This window comes from Heptranchias perlo, chromosome 31 (genome assembly GCF_035084215.1).
Source record: "Heptranchias perlo isolate sHepPer1 chromosome 31, sHepPer1.hap1, whole genome shotgun sequence".
NCBI lineage: Eukaryota > Metazoa > Chordata > Chondrichthyes > Hexanchiformes > Hexanchidae > Heptranchias > Heptranchias perlo.
In genome coordinates this window covers 29,077,746-29,097,952 of record NC_090355.1, presented here as the reverse complement: position 1 = coordinate 29,097,952, position 20,207 = coordinate 29,077,746, and the positions used below count along the sequence as shown (strand labels likewise).

General features: G+C 42.2%; 1 protein-coding gene across 1 annotated transcript in view; it reads left to right on the top strand.

Annotated features, from left to right (window-relative positions):
• The first annotated feature begins 6,614 nt into the window (after positions 1-6,614).
• ass1 (argininosuccinate synthase 1) overlaps positions 6,615-20,207 on the top strand; it is a 115,061-nt gene continuing 101,468 nt past the window's right edge. The window contains exons 1-2 of the mRNA XM_067969848.1: positions 6,615-6,747; positions 15,096-15,208. Of these exons, the coding sequence (XP_067825949.1) occupies positions 15,101-15,208 (108 nt within the window). The 5' untranslated portion in view covers positions 6,615-6,747; positions 15,096-15,100. The remainder of the gene's footprint in view (positions 6,748-15,095; positions 15,209-20,207) is intronic.

Below are 20,207 nucleotides of genomic sequence, written 5' to 3'. Positions count from 1 at the left end.
TAAAGTGGAACAGGACAGATTTTAAAAGATGATCAGTGAGGTACCTGAGGTGTGGTGGAAGATGTAATTGGCACACAGGACTGTAGATCAGCAATAGGAATTTTTTTAAATGGAAATCGCAAGACTGCAGAATAAATATATACTATTTAAAAAAGAATGAGACTAAGTTTCAGGTACCATGGATAAATAAATAATATGGGGCCTATAGGTATAATTAAAAATAAGAGAGAATATGAGGCAATAAAGAAAGAGGTTAAGAAAGGGATAAGGACAGCAAAGAGTGAGTTTGAAGAGAAGTTCTCAATATTGAAAAGAAAAGTAGTGTTCTACAAATATATCAGTAAGAAGAGAATTGTTAAATGTGAAGTAGGATTCTTGAGAGGAGAGGAAATGATATTTAATTAGGATAGTGAATTAGCAGAGGATAAACAGAAATTGGTGGAGATATTTACAAGTACTTTGCCTTAGTGTTCACAATGGAGAAGGATATTGGGGAAGATGTAAACCCTGAAATCATTAAAAACGAGATGAGAGATATACATAAGAACATAAGAAATAGGAGCAGGAGTAGGCCAATCGGCCCCTCGAGCCTGCTCCGCCATTCAATAAGATCATGGCTGATCTGATCCTAACCTCAAATCTAAATTCATGTCCAATTTCCTGCCTGCTCCCCGTAACCCCTAATTTCCTTTACTACTAACAAATAAAAATAAAGTATTAGAGAAGTTAGTTAAGTTAAAGGAGGACAAGTGCCAGGACCTCCAAGGATCCTGAGGGAAATGGGAGAAGAAATAGAAGAGGCCCAAGAAATTATATTTGAGGGTTCTACTGAGTGAGGGTGTGTGCTGGAGAGTAGCCAATATAATGTTCATATAAAAAGGGTGACAGAGCTAAACTAGGCTAATTAGTTTAACGTCTGTGGTCAGGAAAATCTTTGCAACCTTTAATTTAAGGATGAAATTACTAAATATCTTGATAAATAGAAAATAATTAGAAGCAGCCAATACGGATTTCAGAAAGAAAGATTGTGCTTGATAAAACCTGATCGAATTTTTCTGAGGAGGTGATAGCCATGTTGGATGGGGAAAATGCAGAGTATATGGTGTACATGGACTTTTAGAAAGCCTTTGACAAGGAGACTATTGGAGCAGATTAAGGGGTATGGAATTAGCAGGAGGACAGCAAATTGGATTTAAAGACAGGTTAGAAGGGAGGAACCACTGAATAAGAGTTAAGAGCAGTTGCTCAGAATAGATGAAAATGGGTTACTGTGCTCTGCAGGGTTTTATTCTGGAACTGCTTCTGTTCTTTATGCACATCAGTAATTTGGTTATATGGCTAGAGGGAGTGTTGTCCAAATTTGAAGACAATACTAAAATAGGAGGCATTGTAAATAATTCTGATGACCCAAGGAAACTGCAAGGGGTTATTTATAAGATGGTGGAATGGGCAAAAAAGTGGCAAATGGAATTCAATGTCAGTAAATGTGAGGTGGTACGTGTTACTGCTTCTTAAAGAAAAATACAAAAGTTATACTTTGAGTGAGGGAAGGCCGGGTGATGTGGAAGAACAGACAGATTTGAAGATATTGTGGAGCTCGCCCACATTATTTAGATGAGGCCCTATTTCCAGTCGGCCTTGAGCCTCTCCGGGTTTGCGCGCACACTGCAGCCACACTGCCACCTTCGTATCCGAAACCGGGCGACAGCGAATTTCTACTCCGTGGAATATAAAAGTTGAGATGTTAATGGTGAATCTATATAAAACCTTAATAAGACCACAGTACTGTGTGTAGTTTTGGGCACCACGTAATAAGGAGAGTGTTGCGGCAATAGACAGGATACAGTGCAGATTCATTATGATGCTGCCTGGGATGAGGAACTACCAATGTGAAGAAAAACTTGGAAACAAATGGGGCTGTTTTTATTAGAACAATGGAGATTATAGGGTGATTTGATAGAGTTGTTTAAATTATGAAGGGATGGGTAGTAACAAATTGTTTCCAGTGATTGAGGGGTCTAAAATGAGGAGATGTATATTTAAGATTAAATAAAGAGATTTAGGACAGCGAGCAGAGGAAACTTCTTTACACAGAGGGTTATGAGACCGTGGAATGCAGTTAGTGATTGAAGCAAAGATCATGTCAATATTTAAGAATATGTTAGATAGTTGAAGGAAAGGGGGATAAATAGATATGGGACACTTGAGAATAGGACTCCTGCTCGTGTGAAAGATATACACCAACAAAAAAGAATTGTTTTTTGATTCTGTAGTGACCTGCATTAATGAACCTTGCTAGGCAAAGGTATTTACAGAATGTAGCAATATAGGTACTGAGTTACAACATTGTGTTTGGAAAAGATATTTTGAAATGCTATGGTGTAAGAGTTGATTTTTTTTGTCCTTGTGACACTTTTATCCACTTGCTGTGACAAAACATATTGAGATTTCTTTTCATGGAGGTATGAAGGGGATTAGTCCACCTTGTCTAAAGTCGTACTGAAAATCATATTGGCAACTTGGCACCTTAAATTTGTATTTTTAATAAATGTACCTATAGGTTTTCACACAAGCCAAGCCAAGCAAAGTGAAGCCAAGCCAGAAAACTAGAACATGTCACTCTGCTTTTTAAGAAAGGTGAGAGAGGGAAACCAGGAAATTATAGACCAGTTAGCCTAACATCTGTTGTTGGGAAATTACTACAGTCTATAATTAAGGATAGAGTGACTGAACACCTTGAAAGTTTTCAGCTGATCAGAGAGAGCCAGCATGGATTTGTAAAGGGTAGGTCATGCCTGACGAACCTGATTGAATTTTTTTGAAGAGGTGACTAAAGTAGCGTACAGGGGAATGTCTATGGATGTTGTTTAAATGGACTTCCAGAAGGCATTCGATAAAGTCCCTCATAAGAGACTGTTAATTAAAGTTGAAGCTCATGGAATTGAGGGCAAATTATTGACCTGATTAGGAAATTGGCTGAGCGTCAGGGGACAGTGAGTAGGGATAATGGGCAGGTACTCAAATTGGCAAGATATGACTAGTGGTGTACCACAGGGATCTGTGTTGGGGCCTCAACTAAGTCCTGGTTTGACCACACCTGGAGTACTGTGTTCATTCTGGGCACCGCACCTTAGGAAGGATATAAAGGCTTTGGAGAGAGTACAGCATAGATATATTAGAATGATACCTGGACTCCAAGGGTTAAATTACGAGGAGAGATTACACAAACTATGGTTGTATTCCTGGAATTTAGAAGATTGAGGGGTGATTTGATTGAAGTTTTCAAGATATTAAGGGGAACTGATAGGGTAGATAAAAAGAAACTATTTCAACTGATTGGGGAGTCTATGACTAGGGGACATAGCCTAAAAATTAGAGCCAGGACTTTCAGGAGGGAAGTTAGGGAACACTTCTACACGCAAAGGGTGGTAGAAGTTTGGAATGCTCTTCCACAAACGGCAGTTGATGCGAGCTCAATTGTTAATTTTAAATCGGAGATTGATAGATTTTTGTTAACCAGAGGTATTAAGGGCTATGGCGGGTTTCTGGAGTTAGGTCACAGATCAGCCATGATCTCACTGAATGGCGGAACAGGCTTGAGGCGCTAAATGGCCTACTCCTGTTCCTATATTCCTATGATCCAAAGCCGGACCAACAACTTTAAAAAAGTTGACTCAATCCAAGAATGGCCTTGTTTATAAGTCTGTGATGTGAAAACAAGTAGGTACACAGGGTTTGTAACTTAAGCTGTAGGGAGACCCTTCACTTGTATTGGAGGAAAAACCACATGAAAGTGTGAAGAGGAAATCCAAATGTTGAAGATACAAAATTATGGTGCATTTCTACTGGAAAATGGTGAATTTTTACATTAAAAATTGTGCATTCTAATTAATTTTTAGACACTCTTGTTTTAGATTGGAAATCTACTATAAAAGGAAAACAAAGTGATATTTGGATTTTCAACAGAACAACCATTTCATCACTTCCCCAAAAGTTACCTGAACAGTCACTCTCCCACGTCCAACTCCTCAGCCCTGTCCCAGTTCAGAGGCAGTCTACCCTCTTCAGACCCAATTCACCGATGCGCTGCATCCCATCTGACTCCCCACCCTTTCACAGAAATACTTTCTCCTCCTGCAACCCTCCTAGTTTATACTGACAGTTTTCTCCGTCGCCCATCTGAAATCAGTCTGACACTTTTCTCCTTCCCTCTCAGTTCAAACTGGCACTCTTCTTCAAGCTGGCACTCCTCCCCCACCCCTCAGTTAACGCTGGCGCTCTCTTTCTTGCTCCACCCCAAAGTACCCTTCTCATCTTCTCCCATCCTCCCTTCCCCAAGCAACACTCCCAGCTTGAGCCACCTTCGTTATGCTCCATTTCCCCCTTTCCTCTTCCCTTCATTACGGTCCATTTCATTGTTTCTACATGACTACTGTTGCTTGAAGCGATTCTGGCTTACAGCCTACAGTGTGCAACACTGGGAATCCTTTCCATTAGTGCAACACTCGGGGAGGAGAAGCACTGAAGGGAAAGGGGTCTAGTCCATGCTGATTTTGTCAGCAAACACTTATGAACTGACTGGATCCCCAAATTGCTGATGGACTTGGGACCCCAGACCTACCAAGTCTCAATTGGTACCACTTTTTTGTGGACAAAGAGGGGAAAATTACTTTTTGTCTCACTGGTAAAAAAAATAATAAAAACAGCTCCAGCACTATTCACTTCAGTGGTTTCACAATCAATGTGACTATTTTTCCATAAAAATGCTTCACTTGTTTTCAGTTGTCTGACCATAGCATTTCTGGACTTGCTCCACCATCACCTGAATTTATGCTTAATTCTCCATTTTTTCTCTTTATACCCTGAGAGAACAAATTAAGTGTGAAAGAATGGATTTTAATACATTTGGGTGTGGCATGATCCAAGCCTTCTTGCATATTCTTTCATCGCTTCCTGTTTCATATTTGCAGCAATAACCTTGCCAGGAATTAGACCCTGGAAAACCCCAGCAGAGTCCCATATAATTGAAAGAAAACTGCTGTGTCACTGTATTGGCTTGAAGCTGTCTTTCGAAGTTCCACTCATTTAATTTTATTATTGTTTTGGTCATGTTTCTTAACTCTTTCTCTTAATTGACACATTTCCCAATATTGCTAAGCAGGGTGCTTTTCCATGTTGTGAGTTTTGGTACATGGCCAGATGGCCCTGAAGTACATGTAAATTGAATGTGGCACTGGTTAAAAGAAAAATTACGTTCTCGGGATGTAGGTGATGCTGGCAAGACTGCGTTTATTGCCCATCCCTAGTTGCCATGAGAAGGTGATGGCAAACTTTCTTGAACTGCAGTAGTCCTTGTTTTGATGGTGCTCCCATGATGGTAGGTAGATGATTCCAAGATATTGACTCAGTGCCAATGCAGAAGTGATGAGATATGTCCATCAGAATGATGTTCCCATGACATTGCTGCTCTTGGCCATCTGGGTGTTAGACGCCAAGGGGAGGGAGGTGCTGGACATTACTGAATTGTTCCATTGCATCCTGTAGACAGTACATACTGCAGCCATCATGTGCTGGTGATGGCAGGAGGTAGATGCTGAGTCCAGTGGCAGGGGCACCAATCAAGCAAACTGCTCCATCTTGGATAGTGCCAAGCTTCTTGAGTGTTGCTGTGGCTGCATCCATCCAGGTGAGTGGTGAGTACTCCATCACTTTCCTGACTTGAACCTCTTCGAGGGACAAGTGGTGTATAGCCACATGACATTGAGCGTATAATCAAATAATCTCCTGGATCTTGTTTTTGCCTGCTTGAGAAGTGAACTGCACACCTCGGGGTAAGCCCACCATGTTATATGAGTGCAAATTATTCTTGGGTGCCTTGGAAACATTTCTGTAAAATTGTTTCAAAATTTCATTTTATAACAAAGATAGAAACAAAATTAGCTCAAATAAAAATGGTAGAGGATTAGAGAGACTGTGTAAGAACAGCTGCACACCGATTCACAAATTCACAAATAGAAATGTTCGGGAGTTATGTGTTGAAGCCAATTATTTAATTTGGACACCTGTGAATGCAAATTGATACGTTTGAAAGATGGAGAGGTTTTGAGGCATCAGGAGGTGAGCCACTTGTCACAGAGTACCCAGCCTCTGCCATGCTCTTGTAGCTACAGTGTTGATATGGTTGGTCGAGTTTAGTTTTCGGTCAATGGTGACTCCCAAGATGTTGATGGTTAGGGACTCAGGGATGGCAGTGTGGTTCAGTGGGAGGTGGCTGGACAGTTATTGCCTTATTATAAATTTGAGTTGCTATACATTTAGCTTAGGTTAATAGTTTTAAACAACTGTCTATTTTTTGTTAGTAACGTCCTCCTCCTGCAAGGATGACGTGGACATCTATCAATGCGCCCAACTGTGCAAAAAAAAGGTTCAGGCTCGAAATGATTGACACATATGAGCAGCGTGCGACGTCATCACGCACGGAGGTGTGGGGGGGGGGGGAGGAGAGGCGGGAATGGGAATGAGGGCGGGGCGAGCGACTGGGGCTCCGCCTCTTCCAGCTGCCAATCACGCCCGCCGGGCCGGCTCCTTCGGACTGTTTATAATCGGAGAGTTGTGGGGTGAGGGTCGGGTTCTACGCAGAAGCAGACGGATCGGCGGCGCGTGAACGGAGCGGTTAAAAATAAAAGGCACGGCGCGAGGTTGAACTGCCGCGTCTCGCACCACTAAACTGAGGGGGAAAAAAAACAGGTGAGATACCTGAGTGTAGGGAGAGGAGATCCACAGGTAACAATACAACCGCAAGCAAAAAAAAAAAACAGGGTTTTAAAACTGAAAAAAGAAAAAGTTGATAATTTCAACAAGCTCACTTTTTTTTTAAAAATCGCAGCTTTTGACTCGCGTGTCACGCCTTGATTTCTCTTTGAAACGAATCCTGAGGCGCTTTTTTTTTTAATTTGCAAAGATTGTCGCCTTTATTTTGCAAACCGTCCCAATTCCAGTACCTCAGAAGTAAATCCTTTGAAAGTCCGCGAGCGGCAGATTTTTTAAAATGTTTTTGTTGGCGGTGTTTCTTTTTTAATCTTTGCTTAATCGTCTTATCCTTTTATACCGAAACAAAAAGAACACCTTGTGGACGTGATTCCAGATGCGAATGAAGACATCTCCGCCTTGTATTGCAAAGCGAATCCAAGGGAAGGTTGTCAGGCCACTTTGTAAAGCGGGCATCCCCCCGCTGTTATCATTTGTAATCATGATGTGGAGATGCCGGTGATGGACTGGGGTGGACAAGTGATAGGAATCTTACAACACCAGGTTATAGTCCAACAAATTTATTTTAAAATCACAAGCTTTCGGAGATTATCCACTTCGTCAGGTGAATGAGACTCATTGTGCAGGCAAAAATCAATGAAGAAATAAGTGAATGCTATGACCTGGGGGTTGGGAGGGAGGAGAGAGGTTAGGATCACCCTGGATAGACGAATTAAGATGGGCCTTCCTGATTTGTAATGATCTTGTTAGAGAAAAAACTTGAATTTACATAGTGCCTTTCATGACCTAGAAACGTCCCAAAGCGTTTCGCAGCCACTGAGGTACTTTTGAAATGTAGTCACTGTTGTAACGTAGGGAAACTCAGCAGCCAATTTGTGCACACCAAAGTCCCACAAACAGCAATGAGATAATGACCAGAGAATCTGTTTTAGTAATGTTGGTCGAGGAATAAATGTTGGCCAGGACACGGGGAGAATTTCACTACCCTTCTTTGAATAGTGCCGTGGCATCTTTTACACCCACCTAAGAAGGCAGATAGGCATAACGTCTTAATATAGGTTAAACATCTTGTGAAAGAGAGCAGCTCTGGTTATCCAGCAATTCCTTAGTACTGTACTGAAATGTCAGTCTAGATTATATGCTCAAGTCTCTGGAATGGGGCCTAAACCCACAACCTTCTGACTCCGAGCCAAGGCTGACACCTGTGAATGCAAATTGATACGTTTGAGATCGTACGTTTTAAGCTTTAAGAAGATTTGTTATCAGTTTGAAAAACTGGTAGAATATGTTCTTTTGAGTTGGTCATTGCTGTAAACCGATACTGTAAGTTCACAACTCATTCATGCAGTGCCAGGGTATTTTGCAACCCTACTAGTTTTTGCAACCATGTAGCACTGCTGCTCAGAGAGGTCCACTGTAATGCAATACAATGTGATACAATTCTCACTGCAGAATGAAAAAAATCCATCTTTTTAATTAGATGGAAAATGGGGAGAATCATGTTAAGAGAAATATTGCAAAAGTTACAAAATTGAAATGTATGGTATTTAAAATATTTAATTTTCTGTCATTAAAACCAAACCACATAAATCTGATTGCACGTATAACATTTTTATGCTGTGCTCCTGGATGGGGTAATTATACCTGAATTTAATCTTTCATAAATAACCTTTATAAAGATTGATTTCTCCCACTTTTGGCTTTATAGCAGTGGCAACTGTTAGGTTTTTTGCCCCCCTAGTCTAAATATACATTGGGGTTTTACAGGATAATCTGTATCCAGACCCCTTTTAATGTTTACTTGAATTTCTGTAACATTGTGGGCCCTAACAGGCACCAATACTTTATCCCCAATTTTAAACAATTTTACAACACCAAGTTATAGTCCAGCAATTTTATTTTAAATTCACAAGCTTTCGGAGATTTTCTCCTTCCTCAGGTAAATGTTCAGGATCTGAAGATTTTCTCCTTCCTCAGGTAAATGTTCAGATCCTGAACATTTACCTGAGGAAGGAGAAAATCTCCGAAAGCTTGTGAATTTAAAATAAAATTGCTGGACTATAACTTGGTGTTGTAAAATTGTTTACAATTGTCAACCCCAGTCCATCACCGGCATCTCCACATCATCCCCAATTTTAGTCATCGATTGGTGCAAGGCAAAATGTTGACCGCCCAATCGGGCATGTGTGTAGTGCGTTTCATTAATTGTAACACAATGGCTCGATTTTCGGACGTCCGAGCCGGCGGGTTCGTGGCGGGGGGGGGGGGGGCTCTGAAAATTGGGGATTCCTGGGGCGGGTCCAGAGCCCGGCAACAACCCGCCCACTTCTGGGTTCCCCAGTGACGCACTTAGATGCACCTGCATGCGGGACTTCCGCCGGCAATTAAAGCCGGCGGGATCCCACTTAAACCAATTAGGTAGATAGTTCAGGTCATTTGCAGACCTGATTTGTAGGATATTTTAGGAGGGGTGGAATTTTCAACTCGACTGAGACTGTTTCCCATACTGGGGGAAACACTTCCAGTTGAAATGGACATGTTGCAGCTGCCAGCCTGTGGCAGCTGCAAAGGTCCATTTGACCGGTGGGGGTGGAGACGCTCACTCATTGCAGGAGGCCACTCTGTCACTTTGGACAAAGTTTGGCCACCACCACCCTCCTCATAACAATAAAATTCACAAACTTTCACACTTACCTACCTTGCGGACCCCCTCAAATGTACATCTTCCGGATGGGGGCCGCCATAGCTGCAGTCATGACCTCCTTGGAGGATGAACAGCATCACCAGCCACGCCGTCCACCTCCGACACGTGGCGCTCCACAACACAGTGCTGTGACACATCCACCTGCAGGAGGGAGGGCAACCGCAGGGATAGATGCGTCGCAGAAGGCACTACCCTCGCCACAGGGTCTACAGACTGAGGCTCAGCTTCCTAGACCTCTCTGAGCAGCAGTGCACATGGAGGCTCAGAGTCACTCGACATGTAGTCATAGACATCAGCAGCCTCCTTCATGCCAAGCTGCTCCCGGCTGGCCTGAGCATCATCATCTTACCTGTCGCTGTCAAAGTTACCGCTGCCCTCAACAACTTCTCCTCCACATCCTTTCACTGTGCCACCGGGGACATGGCCGGCGTGTCTCAGTCGTCTGCACAAAAGAACCCTGCAAATACACCTACACCCACTCTGCAGTGACACAATGGGTGGCATCAGATGTGGGTCTTCATGGTGATCCTCAGGAAAGGGCATTATTGCGCAAACCAGACAAGATTTTCAAAGACGTGACAGTAGTGGTGATATTTTTTATGATTTTTCGCAAAACAAAGGAAAATAAATCAAAAACATGACATTTCGTCTTTCACCCCTGTGCATCCCCTTTGTGCTCACAAATCCTTCGCCTTATGTTCACGGGAACCCCTACGTGGTGCTACCCCTGTGGCTTCAGCAGAGGTAGTGGCAGGTTGCTCTTGTCTATGCCCTGACCGATGAGATGCTTTGCGCGGAGGCCCTCTGGGTTTCGGTGCCCTTGAGGGCCCCTCCAAAGACTGCTCCACCTGCACCTGTGCAGGGGCAGACTCTGCCACCTGGAGAGGAGGCAGCATTGCGGGTACAGGTTGAGAGGGGGGCAACGGGTGAGACGTGGGAGTGCTTTGAGTGGCGTCCCCACTTCCATGTCCCCTTTCACCATCATCCCTCTCCTGGCCCAGGCCCACATCACTCCTTCCACCCTGCTGGACTACAGTTTGGAGGACTTGTGTGAAGCCTTGGAAGGCCAGTTGTAAGGTATCTGTCAGCCTGTTTTAGGCGGCAGAATGTTGCTTACCCTGAATCTGAACGGCCATTGTCAGGGCCTGAATGGACTCGTTGTTGAGCCGTGCTTGACGCTCGATGAAGTCTAGCCTTTCCTCCATCTCAGACATTCCCGTACCTACCCGCGACACTATCTCAGAGATGCCTTCACGTCCCTGTGACAGTATTGCACGCATGCAAGAGTTGGACTCCTCCATCCTCTGCACGATTGTGGAGAGTGCGCGTGGCAACGGTTCCAGTACCTCAGCAATGTGCTGCTGCCGCTCGATGACTCCTTTTCACGGCTGGCCCCCAGGGTTCAGCATCTGGGTCCAGCTGAGCAGAGCCTGGAGAAGAGTGCTCCCACCGACGCGGACTCTCCATGGCCGCCCCTGCCACCAGGGTCTGCTCGTGCTCACGTGCGTGATGACTCACTATGTGCAAGCCCAACTAAGTGAGGACGGGGACCCACTGAGGTGTGTGTATCTGCGCTGGTGGATGGATGGTTCAGATGTGATGATGGACCCTCAGAGACCGGCAGGTCCTCTGAGAAATCGCCCTCCACGGTCACGGCGGTCGCAGATGGCCCTGCAAGAGAACAGAATGCAATATTAAGCATGTGGACAGATGTTGAGGTGCTGCAGATCCCAAGTGATGCTAAGATCATTCGCTGTCATGAGGGCTAAGTGTTAGATTTCTGTCACCAGCCACTTGTGCACTCCCAGTCTCAGCGTCCGGCTTATCTCGAGTGCCTGCTGCTCCGCATCTGTTAATGCTACCTGGTGTGGCAGGCCCTCTCCGTTCCTTGCCCTCTCCCGGGCATTCTGTCATCTCTTCTCCTATCAAGGCAAAACACAGATGCGTGGTTGAATGATGGTTGCATGGTGACCTGCTGCATGCATTGGTGTGGGTGGGGTTGAGCGTGAGGGAGATGCATGGGAGGGTGCGTGTGAGACATAGCCATGAGATTGTATGAGGATTGGGTTGCGTGGTAGTGTCCGAATGGGAACTGGGGCGGTAAGTATGTGTAGGCAAGGTGAGGATGATAGTTGAGTGGATGTGAGGAGTGATGCGAGAGCGTTGTGGTGGCAGTGCAGAAGGAGTTGTGTGGTGGTGGAGGTGATGTGGAAGACGGAGTGTGCGAGAATGCGTAAGTATACTCACTTTGGCTGACCTGGTTAGATCATTAAATCTCTTCCTGCACTGCACCCAGGTTCTGGACACATTGCCACTGCTGGTGACCTCGGCCACCTCCAGCCAGGCCTTCTTGGTGGTGGAGGGAGGACACTTCCTCCCATCCAATGGGAAAAAAAGTTCCCTCCTACTCCTCACCCCATCAAGCAGCACCTGGAGTGACGAGTCAGAGAACCTTGGAGCAGCCTTGCCTCTGGCCTGCTCCATGCTCCTAAATTGGTTGTACAGATATGACGTTTTACAAAGCACATTGCTAGCCTGTGGTTGAGCTTTGGAGGACTGCCCATTTAAATAGGGTTCCTCCTGCTGACAGCCTGTGATGCGGGTGCGCAGTGCGCCCACTGCGCAGCTTTCCAGCGCAAAACCTGGAAGCCAAGGTAAGTGCCTTCAATTAGGCTGTGATCGTGTGTGGAGCACCCCGAATTCACTGGGCGCGTTACCCACGCGTCCAGTCGACCCCCCACTGCCAACCCGCCTCCCTCCTAAAATCGACCCCAATATCTTCCTTTCTCCATGTAGGCGATGGCCCTTTTTGAGTTCCATCGAGCGAGTTGAATAGTACAATTACGGGATTCTTCATCCAGGGTGAAACCACAGGCTAGCAATGTGCTTTGTAAAACGTCATATCTGTACAAACAGGCCCCACTCCTTCTGCAAAAACAAGCAGTGTCTGATGTTTTCCAGATGCTTTCCTTTCCCCATACTAATATCCTCAGAGAGTTCACAAATTCCTTGTGTATATCATCCTCCAACACACCAATTGACTCAACTTTGAATACTTCCATTGATTTCTCACAACCGATAGCAATGGTATTGCCACCATCACAGGAATCAGTCCCAAAATAATGTCATTTTGCGTGCAGGAGTTCCTGGCATAATACACTGATCTATTATCTTCGCACCTTACACCAATCCATATCCCCATCTGATCTCCAGATGTTCATTTGTTTGTCCAATATAAAATTTGTGATACAATTGTTTTCTATATCAGTTAACCCCTTTTGACACGGTTCCGAAAACCATGATCACCTGTAATAAGGAACACAAAATCCACTGTGGTTCTTCTGGGTTAATCTGCACAGCATGCATTTGTCAAATTTCTGATTTCCTTCTGTCACCTTGGGGAGTGCAGTTTGTAAATATCCACTCAAATTAAGCCCTGACACAAAAAAAAACTCGACAGCATGATGCCTTCACCCAGCACTGCAACGTGGCAAATAGAAGGGGTTAATTACTGCTTGGAAAAACCTTGGGGGGTGTAGTCAGCCATCACACAGACTTGCTGTACTCCCTTTTTTAAAAAAAAACTTTGTGCATTTAACATATCCTGTGGGTTTACAAAACTTGCAACAACCAATTTAACTTCGAACAAAATGCAATAAGATCGTGACACAAAGTCACAGAGATGATTTTCCCAATCAAATGTATATGAATTCTGCCTAAATACAGTTCAGCCTAACTGAGTCTAAGCTACTGCTCTTTGATTTTGAATTTTCAAACATTATCTCCGGGACAGAATTAACAGTCGCTTGGACGAGTGTGGATTGATTAAGGAAAGCCAGCACGGATTTGTTAAAGGCAAATCGTGTTTAACTAACTTGATAGAGTTTTTTGGTGAGGTAACAGAGAGAGTAGATGAGGGCATTGCAGTTGATGTGGTGTATACAGACTTTCAAAAGTCGTTTGATAAAGTGCCGCATGGTAGGCTTATCATCAAGATTGCGGCCCATGGATTAAAGGGGGCAGGAGCAACATGGATACAGAATTGGCTAAGGGACAGGAAACAGAGATTAATGGTGTACGGTTGTTTTTTTGGACTGGAGGGAGGTGTACAGTGGTGTTCCCCAGGGGTTGGTGCTGAGACCACTGCTTTTCTTGATATATATTAATGACTTGGACTGAGGTGTACAGGGCACAATTTCAAAATTTGCAGATGATACAAAATTTGGAACCGTAGTAATCAGTGAGGAGGATAGTGATAGACTTCAAGAGGATATAGACAGGCTGGTGGCATGGGCGGTCACGTGGCAGATGAAATTTAACGCAGAAAAATGCGAAGTGATACATTTGGGTAGTAAGAATGAGGAGAGGCAATATAAACTAGAGGGCACAACTCTAAAAGGGGTACAGGAACAAAGAGATCTGGGGGTTTATGTGCACAAATCGTTGAAGGATAGACTGGAGAAGCTGGGGTTCTCCTTGGAATAGAGAAGGTTGCGAGGAGATTTGATGGAGGTATTCAAAATCACAAAGGGTCTAGGCAGAGTAGATAGAGAGAAACTGTTCCTTTGACTGAAGGGTCCAGGACCAGAGGACGTAGATTTAAGGTGATTGGCAAAAGAACCAAAGGTGACATGAGGAAAAACTTTTTTACACTGCGAGTGGTTAGGATCTGGAATGTACTGCCCGAGGTGGTGGTGGAGGCAGATTCAATCACGGCCTTCAAAAGCATAAATACTTGAAAGTAAAAAAAATTTGCAGAGCTACAAGGATAGGGCGGGGGGGTGGGACTAGCTGGATTGCTCTTGCGTAGAACCAGCGTGGACTTGATGGGCTGAATGGCCTCCTTCTGTGCTGTAACCTTTCTATGATTCTATGATTATCTGTGAAAGCACAAAAGTTTTCCAAATTTTTGACATTGCTATGTTAAGTAATAATGTATAGCTATAAAGAAGTTGCATCCTTAGGAAATGCAAATCTGTTGACATGCACAAACCATTCGTAACATCACTATTAACTTTCATATATCTGTGAAGCATTTCTATTGGGGAAAACAGAATTTTAGTTCCTTCGTCTCAGTTAAAAATAAGGTGGCTTTTTTTCCTGACCCTGTCTTATGTGTTCACAAGGATATACCTACAAATATTTCCGGTTAAACCCCACCCACAGCAGCACAAGAACAATAATGTACAATTGACTATTTGATCATCTCAGTTATTCTGTCCCATATTTTAAAAAACAGCGTCAGCTGATTTATATTGTCAACTGTCTAGGAGGAATTAGTTTAGTGAGCCAGAGTGAACAAGCTGATTTAACATGCATTTTTGAAGTTGAAGTGACTTTGATAATTTGATTACTTAATTCCATATGACTCAATAACTTCTCAAAAGCCAGTTTGCCTGATTATGTCTTGAATATTCTGTGTAAACAAAAATATTTAATACTGAGTATTTCAAGTTATTCATTTGCATCTTTAAATTGAATAGAAACTTTTCTACCAACATTTCTCCTTTATTTACTTTCAAAAGATAAGCAGAAATATTTTCAGAAGAAGTTATTTTGTGCGGTTTCCTTACTAATTGTAGCAATGTCTGATAGCTTTGTGTTCTTTCCCCCATTCCTAAAGGTTCAATGTCTCAATCCAAAGGCACAGTTGTTCTTGCCTACAGTGGTGGGTTGGACACTTCATGTATTCTGGTTTGGCTGAAGGAACAAGGATATGAAGTTGTTGCATATCTGGTAAGAATCTATTTGAGTGGAACTGTCAGTTTATTATTAAGGTACGCTGTGACTTGCATCCACTAAGATTAGCCCAGCATTCTAAAATTGTGGATTGTCTATTCGATGGAAAAAGAAATTACACTGTTTGTTTTATCTGGCAATTTAACAATATTGGAAATGATTTTACATTGACTGGTAGTGTGAGGGAGATGATTGCAGTGGGATGCAAGGAACAAGAATTATTGACCTATTTGTAGGGGACACAAAGTTCACTTATGGGAGTGGTCATTAATGCTGAAAGTAGTATATCTAGAATTTAAAACCCCAAAATGTAAAGCATTGGTTGTGATGAGATCACGAGGGCCAATAGCCTTATTTTTGTCTGATGTTGGTCATCAAAAAAACACTAAATCAGTTCTTAAATCTACAAACTGATAATTTTTGTGGCTCATGTTGTTACTTTGGTTCTTTGCATTTCTACCTCATAAGCTAATGGAACGGAATTTGCTGGAGCAGGGCATCTCGCGGTGTGCCCGGTTCATTCGACTTTTTCCTGCACCTTTCAGCTCTAAATTTTTTGCTCTGGAATTGGGAGCTGATAATGCGCAGTGAGGGCAACACGACATCTTTGGACTTTGGTGAACGACGGGACCAACAGTCTGCCTCCTTAACCAATGAGATTAAAAGATTGAGAAATAAGCAGAGGAAGGACTGAGAAGGAGGGTGAATTAGAGTGGGTGAATTCAATGTCAAATCAGATACAGAAAGAGAGGGAAAGAAAGATTGGATTAAGAGAAAAAAGAGACAAAGGAAAATTTAGAAAAAAAAATTAAAATTTGATATTTTTTAAATCTCCAACAACAATTCACTACCTGAAGGAATGAGATGCTGTACTTTTAGTTGATCACTTTCTGGTTGATTGGCAGTCATTAACAATTATCATGTCATTAAAAGGGTACTTGCGCTATTAATTACTAGACTTTACTTTCTGTGGCAAGTTTAATGGGCAATTAATGTGCAAATGCAGCAACTTCATGAAACTCATGGGGAGGTTAAGTGCGCGATGCTGTTTTCGCAAAGCTAACAGCGGAGCGCCGCAAATCGTTCAGCAACTTGTGGTGATTCGCAATTCACGGAGTATCTCTTCCTTGCCACAAGTTGTTTGCCGATTTGCAAGTTAATTGCGTCATTCGCATGCCATTATTTTTTCAGCAAATTCCAGGCTCAATATTCTTAATGTAATAATTTTTGGATAGGTTAGGATAAGTACACCATAAATCCAGGGAAGCAATTCAACATAGGACTCTTGCAAACCTCTTGTGATAGTTATGGTGTAATATTCAAGTTGTCCAGGGAGCAGGTTAACTGCCCACCTTTTTTGACTTTGCAGTGGTATAGGATTGGTGAAGATATGGAGGCAGGCAAGTGAGAGTATCTTAAAGGCAGTGAAAATTGTTTTTCTTTAGCACCACTCTGACTGTAAAACAATGACCACTTGCATTTATGTAGTACCTTTTTAACGTAGCAAAATATCCCAAGTTCTTCACAGTTGGACCGAAGTAGATGGGGCACAAGGGGAGGTGGTCAAAGATGCTGTCAAAACGGTAAGTTTAAGGAGGATTTTGAAGATGGGAGAGATGTAACAAAAACAGTTGTTTTGGGTAAGAGGAGTCGTAGAGTCTTATGACATAGCAAAAGAGTTAAAGAAGGACCTAGACAAAATTTGCAAGTGGGCAGAACTATGGCAGATAAAAATCAATATGGATTAATGTATGGAATTACATAGAGAGGTTTGTGAGTGATAATAGACTCAACACTGACCGTGTCCAGTCATTACAGAGCAGCAAGCGACAAGTTAATCAGAGTGCTGAGCTACAACAGCAAATCAGTAGAGTGCAAATCTAAGGTTGTCATTCTGTATAGTCCTCTTGTCAGGCAATAACTTGAAGACTGCATTCAAGTTCTGGTCATTGATGCAGAAGGGAAACATACAAGATTTGTATTGTGTGATTAAACATTTCTACTCTAAATGTCTTTTTTTAGTGTTGATGCAAACTATCTTTGTGGGAAATAACTGGAAAAATATGTTTCATTTTTTCTTTCCTTGAGTCGCTGTAATGAACCTCGGTACCGTATAAAAGAGCACAATCTTTACTTGTCATTATCTCCTTTTAAGTTCCATTTAATAGTTGTCACATATAATATACTAACCTATCGTGTGCAATGCAATAGTTACAAAATACTTGGCCAGAATTGTCCCCAGGTCTAAGCCTTGGCTCGGTGGCAACACTCTTGCCACTCAATCAGAAGGTTGTGGGTTCAAGCTCCATTCCAGAGACTAATCTAAGCTGACGCTTCAGTACAGTACTGGGGGGTTCTCCTGGTGTCCTGGCCAATATTCATCCCTCAACCAACATCACTAAAACAGATTATCCAGTCATTTATCTCATTGCTGTTTGTGGGACATGGCTGTGTGTAAATTGGCTGCTGTGTTTCCCTACATTACAACAATGACAACACTCAAAAAGGACTTGGTTGCTGTGATGCGCTTTGGGCTGTCCTGAGGTTGTGAAAGGTGCTATATAAATGCAAGTTCTTTCTTTTACTTGTAATCTGAGTTAGGACCTTTATCTTTTAAAATCTCTACCCCTTTCACATCTATATAATTAAAAGTCATCTGTACAGTGTACCACACATTACATTTGACCATAGCAGAATTAGTCAGTTAATTTAACATATAGCCATACTGATTTGCTCAAATATAGTTCAGGAAAGCTACCTATCAGTAATGCAGATCTCACACAAAACCAACCAATTCAATTACTCCAATTGTTTCTAAAGATACTAATCTGGTAGCAGCAGCAGGCTTGCAACAAACCAATCACATTGTCCAATTTAACTTTTTAAAACTGATTTCAACTGCCATCTTGGATTTCTGACCTGGATGAATATATAATTTATAAATAACATTTATAACACAAACACCTGAAAATAAAATTCAATTAGTCTGGAAAATAATTCTCTAAAATTACCCATGTAATCAGCCACTATGCATTAGAAATGCCTCCGACAGATTTCCCCTGTACAGCCCTGCCCTTCTCTAGAGCCAGAGTACTGTACTTCCCAAATTTTCATGTGTATGTGGGCCTTTCCTCAATGAATAGGCTCAACCAAGTAGTAATTTCCCTGAATGTGCCAGTACCACACCCATGTCATGCTAATCGTTCATCCAAATAGTGACTGTATTGCAAGGCAGGTAAACGGTTGAATTGACATCATATAAACCATGAGAGGCAGCTCCCCTGGTTCCACTTTCTCTTTTGCCTAACATAGCACAGGGGAGGTATTGCTCAACAACAGGAAGTTGTAGCACCTATGAATGGACAGTTTTGATCAGTGGGGGGAAAATATTCTAGTACAAGACTTGTGCCTTTTTTGATTGCATAAACAATTTTTTTTCTTGGTTTATCAATTTTTTTTTTATTTGTCACTAGTTCGTTCTTCTCTCTCCTCTCTCCACGCCCCCACCCCCCATCATAGTGAATACATCTTTGAAACCAAGCTGTCGAAGATTGTGGACCTTTTTTAAAAAAAAACTTTTTACATTAAAATTAATCAGCTTAACAGAATTCTCTTGATATTGAATTGTGCAAATTTTAATGGCCTTTTGCAGAGTGGAAGGTATATTTTTGCTGCTCAGCCATTATACATACATCTAAAAAGAAACTGATTAGTTTGTCTTGACTTTCTTGCAGTGCTAAATCAAATTATTTTACACCTCTCCACACAAATGCATTTAGACACATGAAGAGGGATGGAATTTCCTGTGGGGGTGCAATTGGGAAGTTACATCCGAATTTATAATTTATGCCCACCCATGTGCCCAATTTGCCAATATCAATTTATTCTTAAATTTCCTGGCAATCTCATTAGCATATGCAAGAAAGTAAAATTTGTCGTAAACAATCAGGGCCCAAGAAAAGTGTGGCACTCATACCATATATTTCTTCTTTAAGTATAAAAATTAAAGTTTCAAGCTATCTATTCATGCACAGCATGTTTAAGAACATACAATAGTGGAAGCTTTTCAATTTTTAATGTAACTCCTACTGAAGCCATAAAAATACATTCTTGGAAACAGAAAATGCAGTACAGGGCTTGTCCTTCTAGTGCTGCCCTGCTGGAAAGGTGTGTAAAAACATATTTGCATAATCTTGGCTGTTATGCCTCCAATGATAGAATGATATGTCAGCACACACTGTCAAGTTTCATGAATGAAGACTGCTTACTTGGAGTGAGGTGCCAGAGAGTTGTCATTGTTTGTGGAACTCTACCACAGCATGAGTCAGCATTTCCAGGAAAGGAGGGTTTTTAAAAAAAACATACAAATCTGTGATCTTTTACCTGACAAAAATATTTACATCAGTTAAGCAATTGGGCAGATAAATTGTCCAGCATATAATGAATGTCTGAGTTGGAGGTGAACTGAGCGCTAAGGGTTGGTAATAATATCAATGTAATTTTCCAGTTTACAAACTATCTCGATTCATGGTCCATGATAAGATCTGAATCTTTTGATTGCATTTCTTCCTTGTTGCACTAGGTAGGTATTGTGGAGTTTCAGAGGGATCATTGCTTGAACAATGTTGTTCCTTTACCTACACAAATAGTTTGGGTGCAGAAAGTAATTATATGCCTGAAGAAAAAAATTCAATTATATAGCGCCTTTCACATCCTTGGGATGTTCCAAAGTGCTGCACAGCCAAATAATTACTTTCTTTGAAGTGCAGCTACTGGAATGTAGGTAAATATAACAGCCAATTTGTGCACAGCGAGGTCCCACAAACAGTAAATGAGAATTGTTTCCTGGTAATCTGTTTTGTTAATGTTTATTGAAGGATGCATATTGGCTAGGTCACTGGTAGAAGGCAATGCTCTTTGAACAGTGCCTTGTGATCTTTTTATGTCCATTTGAACAAGGATACTGGTGTTTTATTGTGATTTTCTTTAAACAATT